Consider the following 13,447-nt stretch of genomic DNA (forward strand, 5'->3'; position numbering starts at 1 on the left):
TGATAAGAGGTTTGAGTTAAGGCAAATGAATAATTCCAGAGTTTGAAACACACAAAAATGTACAGTGGAATATAAACTAGATGGAAATAAAGAATTATAATGTATGTATTATCATTATTATTAATATTATATACAGTATTATATAATAAAGTCTTTAATGTAATCTCAATTGAGAGCCGGATTTTAATCTGCGAAACAAATCCTGAGGTAACGACGTGGACTCACATCCTTGGGCGATAATGCTCTTGATAAATTCTTTGGCATCTCGGACGTTCTGTCGCGTGGCACGCACTGTGCATCCTTGCTTCCACGTGTGGACTTTGTCTGAGAATGTGACGATGTTAAAGTGGTCACCTTCTCGAAGGTCACTCAGGATGGTGCTCATTGCCTGCTTGGTCTGAAAATGTACAAAGAAGGCCTTAATGTATTTTACAACTAAGCGCACACACATGCACTTGCTGTGGAAATGATTGATGTCCTGAGACCAATTGCAGCTGTATTAGGCATAAATTTGACAACAAAATATTAATTTCACCAAATGTGTTTTATTTGAGATATCTGCTTTAGAGATCATCAAAAACAAACGTAACATAGGCTGTTCCATATCAAAAAAACAGACAATCAGAGGACATAATCCTTGCACATGGGCGAACTTAGGTACAGAGCTTCGGGGGTGCTGAGCACCCAGAGTGTCTGGCTGGTTAAAAAAAATCTTTCAGAGAGATTAAGGATCATTTAACACTGTTCAGGAGTGTCACTTCTCATTTGTGAACATCACACTATACTTTGTGTTTAGCAGAAACACTATTACTTCACGAATCCCAGTTTTTACTCATTTTCTTTCAATAGAATACCTACACACACACATACACATATAGAAGAAGAAGTATGGTGCCTATTAGACAATGTTGCATTCTATTCAACACTTTGTAATCCTACCCTACTCTCTAGGGCAGGGGTGTCAAACTCATTTTAGCTCGGGGGCCACACGATAGAACAAACATTCTGTCGGGGGCCGGACTAGTATATTAGAGAGAAAGAAAAAGAGAGAAAGAAATAAGACAAAGCGGAGAGAAAAAGAGAGTGGGTGGGACAATGAAAGAGAAAAAGAGAGAGGGAGGAAAAGAGAGAGAGAGAGAGAGAGAGAGAAAAAGGGAGGAAAAGAGAGAGAGAGAGGAAAAGGGATAGTGAGAGAGAGAGGAAAAGACAGAGAGAGAGGAAAAGGGAGGAAGAGAGAGAGAGAGAGAGGGAGAGAAACACATACAAGTACAGTGTCTTTGTTCGAGGCACCTGGCTTTGGCAACATCAAGTGGACATATTTCGACCTGCAGCTCGTTTTTCTCTTGCGCTTCTCCGAGCGTTGTCTCGCGGGCCGGAATCAACCCTTAGTGGGCCTGATCTGGCCCCCGGGCCGCATGTTTGACACCCCTGCTCTAGGGATTAACCTGTGACGCGTGACCTTGAAGGTTGCAATACGTTTTTGGTGTTACACTTGGTCAACACACATATCTTTCAATTGCCACCACAACCAGATGCTGCGGTCCGTTTTGACCAGCAGTTCTTTAATGCACGTAAAAGACCTTCCGCATCATAGTCAACTTAACTCTGAAAGAGACACTGTAATATTGGATCACTATATGTTGCCGTATTGTGTAGTGCAACCAATAAAACAAGTGCTACGAAGCACAAAGAAGACAGACCACAGAGACTCAAACTGCACCATTTTACTTCTCATTTACTTGCCCAACTCTCATGCAAGTAAGCATAGATTTTTTTTTGTGTGTGTCTTTGGGTACCCGTAGCAGGAATATGCCGTAAATTCATGTCAGTTCCTTCTATGCGAGGCTCATTTTTTGTATAATACATACACATTTCTCAAACTATGAGTATTTTAAAATGCACGTTCATATGCTAGTTTGTGTATTTTCGCTTATCATTCAAATGCATATTGTTTTTTTAAAATAAATTCCTTTTTAACGCTAGAAATTGCTAATTTATACACAATGCCCCTTTAGCCATTTGGCGTATTAAGAAACAAACCTAACATATACAGTGCGTTGTGCAAGTCTGGTTCGATTTGTTATCAAAAATAATCAAAAATATTAAATGCCAAAGGCACATTCATAGATATTGGCGAAATGTTTGACGTGCAAGACAATCCAAAGTAAACCCATTCAAAAGTCGAATGGGTTTAGCAAATTGCTCTGTATTTGATAATCTGAGCAAACCATCTATGTAAATATATGTGGTATTGCAACCTGACCTGTTTAATTTTGGTGCCAATCATGGAGCCGCTGACATCCAAGACAAAAATCACCTCCTTGGGAACCACGGGAAGTCCTCGTGGGGCAAAATAGTGCACAAAATAGCCGTCAATCACCTGAGAGGTAGACAGTAAATACCTGTTAGTTGTGTGTACGCACACATCTGTAGTTCCAGTGTTCATGGACTCACCTGGACATCACCCATCGGGTCTGTGAGGTTCACATCATACTCCATCACAAAGTCGACGTTTAGACCCTTGTGGGAAACTTTGAGCTGCTGCTGGATCGTTGGAGCGTAACGAACTCGAGCGCAGCAACCACCCTGGTCCAGTTCTGCCAATGAGGGAGGTTCGCCTTCATCTGAAAGGAGTCAGAGGCCTCATTTCACATTTGCTTGTAATGCTGCTGATGAAATCCAGGCTCAGATGTTTCATCTTTGGCCCAGATCACGAGTTACTCCGTGTAGGAGAACACAATAGACAAAATATGGCAATCTGTTCGACTATTTCCCCTCAAATAATTAGTGTAGGGTAGCTTTTATTACTATTTTTTGTAAATACAACAGTGCCAGCGACATGCAGTCAGGGGAGGCAGGTGAGGCACAGCCTCACCTGTCATCATGGAGATAAAAAAATGAAAATATAAATACAAGGTTACATTGATTCAGTGTTAAAGGGGTGTCTTATATAACTCCATAAATTTCAGATAATCTTCAAAATCGCTGAATTTTCACATTACACTATGAATATTATCAATAGAATGCGTATGTAATGTATTACTGAGCTGAGCGTCTGCAGATGCAGAGTGACGCACGCAATTCTCCTGCCTAATGGCCGAGGGCAATAGTGAGACCGAGGATTCTGATTTGACACACACAGCAAGTCAAGCCATCTAGCAATATTTTTCAAGTTGCGTTGACTTCATTTTTTATTTTGTATATTGCTTTCCTCTGCCAATCAAATGATGAATAAGCTTGTTTATTTGTAAATGTTTGTGCCTCACTAGATAGGAATCACTACAAATCGCTAAACACTGCTATTCTTGACACTGATTTGATCACATACTCAGACAAGCCGTCTTTTTAGACATCTGGTGTTCCCATCCGAACTTCCCCAATTCCAGTTGTAAATGTTTATGATTAACTCGTGTAGTCCAATGGTGCCCACTCAACAGGCACTGCAGCTTGTTCCCCCTGGAAGAGGGTTAACCGCAAGGTTTTTAATTTTGTGTCCTTGCCCTCATTTAGGTTTAAGAACAGGGGAGATTTTAACCCATTGTGAACTGTGGGTTTATAGAGCCCAATGAGACTCCTCTGTGATTTAGGGCTATATCATCTGACGATATATTTCAGACGATGCGGCTCACCAACCTTGAGCACTGCCATCGGGCAGTGGTTGGCTGGTACGAAGGGGAAGGACCTTGACGAAAGCGATGCCGGTCGGCTCGGCTATGCTGACGTCCAGTGTGAGGTTTGTAACAGGCTGGCCAGGTAGTAGGCCGATGCTAAGCCGGTAACGGCCAAGGCGGCGGGGAAGCAGTTCCTCATATGTCAGACGGAAGGAAACGCGAGCTCCCGCCGGCAAGCTCACCGCCACGCGAAACTTCTCCGTTTCACGCTCTCTGATGGACAGAAATCAGCATGGTCGTAAAGATTTCAGCTTAAGTTGTAGCTTTCTGATTGCCACCAGTGCTCTAACGCTCTGTAAATCAAGTGTCGATTTACTCTTACAATTGCAATTTTCCGAAGGTCATTGACCAGGGGTATCAGATTTTATTTTAGCTTAGGGACCACTACTTTCAAGGGGGCCACACTAATAAATTAATGGCCTTAACTGGAGAGATGGGGATCTTTCAGAGTCTCACATTTAAATAGTGGTTGTGATTTAGGGGTGTAAGATTCAAATTTAAAACAAATATCGAGGTTTTTATTCACTAAGATTTAATCTCTTGTGATTATCATCTGAGCATTCGTAAATAATAAAACAGGAAGAAGAAGCAAGAAAAAACAACCCAATTAAATTATTTTAATCAACAGTTTATTTAACTCAGTGAAACTCCATGCAAACTGTAAAGTGATTTTTTAATTTTTATTTTTTTATGAAACTTGGAAAATTTGCTCTTGGATTTCACATAATTTATAGAGGATAGCTGAAGCTTCTCTTAACTTCTAAAACTGAAAACTTGTACTTGTATTTTTGAATCCAGGGGCTAACCAATAATTTTCAAACACTGGGGACAAAAAGTGTGATTAAGTCGCAAATATTAAGGTTAAAAGAAACATCCATGCACCGCAGATGAGTGAAATCGTGTTGCCCTAAAAAGCATATATGTGACTTCTATTTTAAGGGTCAGTAAAGTAAATATCATTTGGCTGGGTGTTTCCTCAAACTTTCTCTGGTTGATAAATAATGGTTAGGAAGTACTTGTGTGGTTCCTGACTTTGGATATATCCATTGGACATACGTATTAAGAACTGCAGGACATGATGCGGCTGACTTTTTTCTTGTGCATCTCTCAGCATTGTCTCACGGGCCGGATTAAATCTGTTGGTAGGCCCAATCCAACATGTGTGTCTGATACGTCTGACACCCCTGTCTTTGACAGAGTCCATTACTTCCACTTTCAAAAGAAAGTGTTTTTTTATTGTGTACTTCTTGAAAATATGAAAGGACCTATTGAATAGTATGTGTTTAATGATCACTAATAAGAAGGTGGAAGAAAAGCTATGTTGGTCCCTGCTGGACTTTCTGCTCAATTCTGCTAAAACAATGGCTCTTTAACCAGAGTGGCTTATTTACTGTATCCTCATAATGGGGACATTCTGGCAAAGTCCATCAGTACAGTGTTGAGAATCCACAAGCTCAAAGATTGTGGCAAGACAAATGTCCAGTAAACTGTGTGTAGAACTTACTTGGTAGCGAGTAATCCCGCAGTTTTTCCGTGCTTTTTTGCAGCGTCGTAAATTTTCTTGGCTGTGGCTCGTTCCTTCACTTGGGCCGCGTACTCCTTGCCGCCCGACGTGCTGATAAGTAGAAACACAGACCACCCGGTTGAACTCGACTCACATTGTCCCAGTTTGGCAAATGGTACATTTTATGGGGCCACCATATACCCCCAAAATGCCTTTTCGATTCGATTATTAGCTCACTTGGTTACGTTACCAAAATCAAAGATTCCGAATCACTTGTCCAGTGGTGAAAAGCAGGAACCCAACATTAAATTGCGCATGGTTTCATTTAAAAGAAATCATTGTTTGTGACTTGTGTTCACAAGCGGGGCTACAACTAGAAGATGTTCAGTCTTTTAAGAGACTGAACAATTTGGAAACTTTTAAAGAAAATGACAAGGAATTTAGGGTTTCTTTGTATTCATGATCCTAAATTAGGGAACTCAATTACAAGATCTAGTTCCTTTCGAGACACAATTTTTCTTTTGTGATTGTTCAAAATGCATTTTATTGATGGACTCTGTGCTGTTGAATTTTATCTTTTTCTTAATAGATTTATACATTTTTAATGGAATTTTCCCGTCTTTTTCAGTGTTGACATTTAAGTGTTGATTTTGCTTTATTTTTACCCTTTTTAGGTCATACTTAATAATACATAATAAATGGTAAAAAATTGATTAAACAACAAAAACAACCTGAAGAGCCATTTGGTACCAAAAACAGCTGGCTCTTTTGTCATGATTGCCTAAGTGAAGTCACCTGGGGCAATCGTTTGGCGAGCTGGAGCGCACTTCCTGATTGGCTGACGTTCTCCACTTAAGCGGTCTGCATCCAGATATGACGTTCGAGTGTTTCTCCAGACTACTAGGTACCCACGATTTCTCTTGCCTGATTCATGCCTGCCTCCCGTTTTTGACCTGTTTCCGTTCCACGTTTTGCGACCTACTCTCCCGCCCCGGCTATCGACTTACCCGCTAAGCTGCACCTTCCGTCTATCTGTCAGGGAGCTGCCATTCCGCCTGAAGAGGCTGACGACCAACAAGCGCCGACGTCCCAAGCCAGCTCCAACCACTCTTGGTTCATGACATCTTTTTAGTGAGCCAAGCCGAAAAAGACGGAATTCCCAACTCTACAACGGGCCATTTGAGTTAGATTGAATTTATCAAACTCACATTATATTGTTTACTGCTGATTGTTATTTTATCATATTGTTAACTGTTAATTTTTGTTGCACTTCAAGTGTGCAATAAATATTCTTTTTAAAACAATGGAAATAGATTCTTTCCCTGGTAACTAATTACTTTTACTACAGAGTAACTGTAACTCAGTTACTAACTTATTTAGTTTATGGAAGAAGTAGTCAGTAACTATAGTTACTTTTTTAAAGTAACGTGCACAACACTGCAGATGGCGATATTTCCCTGCCATGTTCTTCCGGCAACCTGCCGCTGCGCTCTGCTGTGTCAAGGGCCTGCTCCTGTACCATGCAACAAGGTGCCATCTACTGGTCAAATATTACACATTGGACCTTTAAAAGCGGTAATATTTTTATATGAATCTGAATATTCCCTGCATATAAACGTACTGATTGCCTGAATTAGGCCAGACCGCACAGCTTGACAACGTTCCATAACTTACGGGCCTCTCCGTTATTGTTGGGGCCACATGTAGTTAAATCCAGCTTCTTGGTGTGCTCCAAAAAAGGCTTGTGACAAAATAATTTTCAAACAACTCCAAGGTCTCACAGGCTACTTCCTCTTTCAGGTAGACCGCCAAGTCACATGACACAGTGCTAAATTGGGGTCAAATCCTTTCAATAAATAGATTCCGTGCTGGCCTTTCAAGCAGCAACTCAAATAAACGCGAGGCCATGAAAGGCGTCCTGTTTTGTGCGTGCGAAGGTCTCAGCGGAAATTTGAGCGCAAGGCACTGCCGTTTTTTGAAAGGGCACTGACAAAGCCACCTCAGTTTCACAGTAGCAAACTTTCAATTGCTCCTGGCTATTGGCCAGTGTTACGCGCTCAGTTGTGCCAAAATAGAAAAGTTGCAAAACAACAACAAAATAATATCGACGTCCGCGGACCAGCAAGTTGTTCGAAAGTGCAGGGCGCTTGCGCATACTTGGCGAAGGGCCTGGGTCAACAGGGCCTCCAAGGGGGGAGTGGCAAAGGCACAAAAGGCGCCATTGACGTACTCTTTTGGGTTGCCGCTTCTGAGCGCCGTTGTGGCTGCAGGCAAGTGCCGGCCTCCTGTTTGCGGCCTTTAAATTTAGCAGCTGGAAACCAGTGCGATTCCCTACACCCTTCGTCATCCAGAGAAGACCCACCCACGCCTACGCCTTGTAATTCCTCACAGCTTCTCTGCAGATTTTATATTTGCTCTCAAAACGAATGTTCTTGAGTCCCAAGGTGAAGGAAAACATTTAGACTCACTGAGCTATTCAGAATGTAGAATTGTGGATTTTTGGCGCCCTGACTCTGGTGGCTCTTTCTCCCTCAGACTCGAGAGCAAATCTTGAGTGCTGTACGCTGTCTGTTACTTCTCAATGATCATCACTTAGCTTAAAGGAAACGGTTTATGGAAACGACGCTTTACATTGTGTGCGAAAACAAAGAATAGGAAAAATAATCGGAGTACAGCGGCTGACAACATAGCAGTGAAATCAAAGCTCATACTCATGCAAGCGCTGGTTACTTCCATCTAGAATTGCGAGACATTGTCTCTCACAGCAAAGCTATAAAGAAATATCCAGGCCATGGAGAGGCAATGCTAAAGGAAATATCTAGCCATCAGCTACATAACCCAAACAAAATAGTGTGCAACACCATCAGTGGACACATCAGACCCTACAAAGAACGGCTGTCAACTGTGTGCAGACGGAAACTTCTGTGGTATTGTCACTTCACAGGATCATCAGGGCTGACCAAACTCATTCTCCAGGGCACATTCCAAGGAGGCAGAAGGACAGGGTTAGCAGAGTTACTTTAGAAATGTTATCCGGTACAGTTACTGGTTACCTGTTGAAAAATGTAATCAGTTTTCTCATCTCATCTCATTTGCTGTACCGCTTATCCTTATTAGGGTCGCCGGGGTAATCAGTTTTGCTATCCATAATATAAAATAATATTTAAGGAATTTGGATTACTTTTGCATTACTCCAATACCGTATTGTACGACAGAAACAATATGAATAAATATACAAAATCTGTAACCTTAAAAAAAAGGATTGGAGAAAACCAAGGTTAGGTGGTTGCTTGTAGTTCTACGATCAGGTGCTCAAATTTTAACCGCGTAGTAAAAATACAATTTTATTTTTCACTTGTGAAACAAGATTTGCTCTGTTTTAGTTTACATGAAGAGGACTTTAAGAACCCAATATTGTTTGAAACGCACCAATTGTTTATTTTCCATATTTCAAACACACTTTTTCCTTGTTTGAAGTGGGGATGCCAAACCTCTTGAAAGTATTCATATTTACTAGGCTAAGTTGATTATTCTCTCAACAACAATACACTAACCAGATAGTGAATTTTGAACAATTACCCTCGAAATACTAAAAGAAGATATAATTTAGTAAATGTTCCTTAAGCGAGCAACTTCGCCGCCTAGCGCCCAATATGCACAAAGTTATCAGCTTCACAAAACTGTTAACAAAAGGTAATTGATTTCCTCAGGCGAATGTTGAGCGGTTTGAGCAAGATTGCCCCAGTGATGAGAATACAATTCTCAGAAGAACAATGCTCTATTTATAAGTGGGACCCCTTTAATTCTATTGTTTACCCTAGTGATATATTTACCATCAGATTATAGACTAAACCATCTCCCGCGGCTTTGCATTTGAATTTCTACAGCTATTGACTGTAGCTCATTAATGCCCAGAATATTCTGTAAAATAAAATCTTTGAATCAACTGCTCATCGCCAGGTCTTATTTTGAACTACTTCTTATATCATAATCTGTATATAAAAACATATAGGCAGAGGAATAAAAGCTATTCAATAGTATCAAGGAGGTATTTGAAGTGCTGCATATCCAGGGTCAAGGAGGACCATATTTTAACTTTGGTCCTTCATGGATTCTTTCAACTTTTTTATGTTATGACGGACCGTGTCTTACAAGAAATATTTCTTATATTCAAATAGTTGCCAATTAAAGTCTCTAAAAAGCAAAAAGAGCTAAGGCAAACCACAAACGTTGGTAACAACCCTGACACATTTTGTTATACGACCTAAACTGTTGAGGGGGCTCGCTACGCATCCCTGACAGCGGATGGCAACGTGGACCTACATGGAGAAGTTTGAGATGAAAGCGGAGGCGGGCAGGTCCACCTCGAAGGCAGCTTCCTTGGTGACAGCCATCTGGTTCCAGACGCTACTCTGCACGCTGGTGAGAACATAGCGGGACACCACCCGGCACTCCACGTGGTAATCCGTCACCTTCAGCTGTGGTGCAAAGCAAGGCTGTTAGCTGCAAAGGTTTGTGCGGCATCCTTTGGGGGGGAAGGTACTTTTCAGCATATGCAGGGACTTGTCTACAGGATTTTATGGCACTCAAGTAGTTGTGGTCGGTATCAGTAACTAATTCATATTTATGCACTCTTACTAGTATGAGTGTGAAAAAAAAGATGTTTTCAAGTTTCCCTCTGTACTTTTGGGACAAGCGCATTTCAACTGAATAAAGAACGGAGAACAAAGTTTATGAAGGTAAACTGGGTATTATTTAAGGATTACAATAACCATCACAGGGTCCCCCAAAGAAAAATCTCTACTTTGTGGAATTTCATCGTGCATTGTATTCTGTATTCTGATTGGCTAAACAGTTACCCCACCCCTTTTCTCCCTGTGTCTGCTTGTGCGTCAATAAATTGTATACGTATGTAAAACAGCTTGTCAAATATTCATTACATACACACAAATCGTTCTCATCTGATGTAAAAAAGTGGTGTCCTGAAATCATGTCCACACCTTTTCAGAATCAGTCGGGCAATATAGCAGCAAGATGATTTTTAAAATTATAATTTGACAGTCCAGAGGTATATTGTAAAAAAAAAAAAAAAAAAAAGTTAATAGGGTACAGTACTTTTATTTGTTAGCCAAATGCTTGAGCCTATATATAGAGTTTATTCTTTTGTTTCAACGTATCATAGTGTATTTGCTAAATACATAAATCAAGGTTTCTACATTGCAGATTTTTATTATTGCCGGTGCTTTTCGGAACGCAGGCCCCTGGGAAAAATGAGGGATTACTGGTAACTTTGTTAATATGAGTGCAAATAAAATTTTACAATGAAACAAATAAATTTTGAGGTACAGGGTTTTTATTTTCAACTGTTCAAATTAAGTCTCAACAGAATGTTTTCAGTAGTCTCAAGAGACTGTGGAATGTAGAGTTTCCTAGTGGTAAACTCATATACAGTAATCTTTCTATATCAATGACATGCAAAACATACTTTCTATTGTACTGATATTGTTTTTGGCGCTAAATATCACACGTTGTTCCTTTAATACAGTATTCTGTTTGAGCAATCGAGCCTTCTATTTATTTAAATGTTGGGTGGGTCGTTTGAAGTGTTCTTAGTTTAAAATTAAATACTTTCTCTATTAAGTACTGTTGACAATGCCCAACTAAGTTCAAAGAGCCTTCATTTTATTTTTTCCAATGTGCCTATTTGCTTTTATCTTACTTTATCCTGGGCATAAGGCCTACAAAAACTTTAGCTCTGTAGCTAGATATGCATAGGAACTATCATAGAAAAGCCTGAACTCTTATCTTTCATTAGATAAGAAAATGTATGCTTCTAGCTTTTACCACTGTGTAGTAACCAACAGTTAACCATTTCTTGAAAACACCTGTTTCTGAGAACATTTTAGAAGAAACAGATTTGTATGAAAGGACTCATTTCAAGTGGAACTTTCAATTTGGTGCTTTTTTGCATTTGTTACACCTGCAATATCTGAATAATGCTTTCCATAAACACAAGGCCCCTTGTGTTATTGCAAGAACACTGAACTAATGCATGAACAATGCATAAACATTGCAAGAACCTTTAAGGCCCGATGTTTCTGGTGACGCGATCATATGACTGCACGACCGCAATCGTCATGGCATGCACGAAACGTCTTCCCTCGATGAACTATCAATGACAAAGGGACTTTGACATCTTTTTAATATCTTAAACTGTCTGTACTTATGTACAGGCCATATGGGCCCCTGCCATACGGTGTAACATGGTGGACGAAGGAAACAAAACACGGCTTAAAGTGTGTTGACAAAGATCTAATCAAAGCCACTCCAGCCATCTAGTGGTGATTTATCATATTTGGATACTTTCCAGAGTCTTGATACTTACTGATCAGCAGTGAAAAAGCCTTTAGAATAGTTAGAAAAAAACAAAACGAAAACGTATTTTTGCGTTATTGGGACTCAAGGACAATGCCTCTGAAAAGATATTTAAACTTTATGGCACAGAATGAGTTAAAAACACCTACTGATTTAAAAGATAAATATCTACTGCTTTTTATTTTAAATTTAAACAACCACTAAATATATTGTCTCATGAATAGTATTTTAGTCTACAGATGATTTATCCTGAAGTGAGACTAAGTGTGTATGCATGAACTGCTCTTCAATCGCATTCGATTTCCGTTTTGGCCACTTCCGGTTTTAACAATTACATTATGTCGTTTTTCTTTTATTTTGTTGAAATTTGTTTCACATATAGAAATAGAGTTTGCCATAACAACTTCCGATTTATAATGTCAAAAGGTTGGCATGTATGTAAATCTTCTTACGCTTACGAGATTTTTGACCTGTTGAACGGAAAAAATAGTGGACTGCAGCATGCATTCGGGCGAGGGACTCACCGCCAGTCTGGTCTCTTTGCTTTGGCTTTGCCGTTTGACTCTCTGAAACAGACAAAAGAGCCGTGTGGCACTGTTGAGTCACAATAAAAAAGGTCATCCACACGCTGTTCATTTAAAAATTGACTACAGAAAATGCATCTCACAGGTCTGAATTTGGTTTGCAGGCTGTATTTGGACCAGGGGTAAAGGATCAAAAGTGACCTTTGACCCAAGGAAGGCATATTAAAATATGGCAGAGCCAGACTTGCCCTCAAATGTTAAACTATCACCAGTGGGGGTACGTGCACATGAAACCTAGGCCGTTAGTGATGTCCTACTTAGTCCGGGTTGAACAATTATGGTCATTATTAATGGCATCACGGTTCAAGAAATCCTACACAGAAGCACAGAATACAGATTTTTTAGATATTAATAAACCGGAGTCAGCAATTAAAATGGATCACTATTCATAATAATGTAAACATTTTAAAATGAGATAATTCAAAGTTAATTGTTCATAAAGTTTTACCTCTTCTTGCTTCTCTTGGAAGTTCCATCTTGAAAAAGGCTTTGCAAATATTTTTGTTGTCATCTCCTTAAGCCATATTGGGTTCAATTTTTTATGATTACAAGCTTTGTTTCATTTTTAACTAAAAACAAAATCTAGAATGTTGCTTGGTTGATCTGCGTAGCTCTGCATTCACTTTACTTAAGGGAGTTTTCAAGCCTGACATGCACATGTCACTTTTTACTGTCCCCAAATGTAACGACGGTTGGCACCATCTTTTTTCTGCATTGCGTCACTTGTCACGTTCAACATGAGGCCTTCTAGCTGGCTTTACTGTATCCATCTTACTGTAGCTATTGCAACTCTCTATCAGCTACATGTGCCGTTCATTTAAAGTGCTCAGACGCCAGCATCAATAATTCTGAAGACCTTGGGCGGATTTCATACAGGTTGACGACACAAGCTAGCTGAGTTATGATTAGATTTAAAATTGTGACCTCTGTGCAACCAAATTGATAAAATATATCACGAAAAACATAAAACATGTAGAATACTCACAAACATTTACACACATTGGAAAAATACATTTTATATGAAATTTACTTTTGTTACATAATGATGATAATGCCTGGTTCTGTTAGGCTGGAAGAGAAGGCCTTGCTAGCCCTGACTACCCACCACTGGTTGGCATGGATTTGAGCAGTTTATCCAAATTACCATTTTTTCCAAGCATCGCAAATAGAAAGGAAAGGCCAATTAATTTCAATGGTAAGCAAAGTCTAAAACAGGGGTTTCCAAGTTGGTGCCCGCAGGCATTTGGGTGCCAACCAAGGACAGCTGAGGGGCCTGCTGACCTGTTCTGAAAATAGATGACTAGTGCTGGGTC

The 13,447-nt window shown here is 39.9% G+C and overlaps 1 protein-coding gene across 1 annotated transcript in view; it reads right to left on the reverse strand.

Moving 5' to 3' along the window:
- itih6 (inter-alpha-trypsin inhibitor heavy chain family member 6) overlaps window positions 1-13,447 on the reverse strand; it is a 25,513-nt gene that overhangs the window by 9,301 nt on the left and 2,765 nt on the right. The window contains exons 2-8 of the mRNA XM_088332372.1: window positions 12,075-12,116; window positions 9,499-9,653; window positions 5,176-5,286; window positions 3,634-3,884; window positions 2,455-2,624; window positions 2,264-2,380; window positions 226-397 (exon numbers count right to left, since the gene is read on the reverse strand). Of these exons, the coding sequence (XP_088188498.1) occupies window positions 226-397; window positions 2,264-2,380; window positions 2,455-2,624; window positions 3,634-3,884; window positions 5,176-5,286; window positions 9,499-9,653; window positions 12,075-12,116 (1,018 nt within the window). The remainder of the gene's footprint in view (window positions 1-225; window positions 398-2,263; window positions 2,381-2,454; window positions 2,625-3,633; window positions 3,885-5,175; window positions 5,287-9,498; window positions 9,654-12,074; window positions 12,117-13,447) is intronic.

The sequence above is a fragment of the Urocampus carinirostris genome, chromosome 3 (assembly GCF_059441175.1).
Source record: "Urocampus carinirostris isolate Australia breed hairy pipefish chromosome 3, RoL_Ucar_1.0, whole genome shotgun sequence".
Taxonomy (NCBI): domain Eukaryota; kingdom Metazoa; phylum Chordata; class Actinopteri; order Syngnathiformes; family Syngnathidae; genus Urocampus; species Urocampus carinirostris.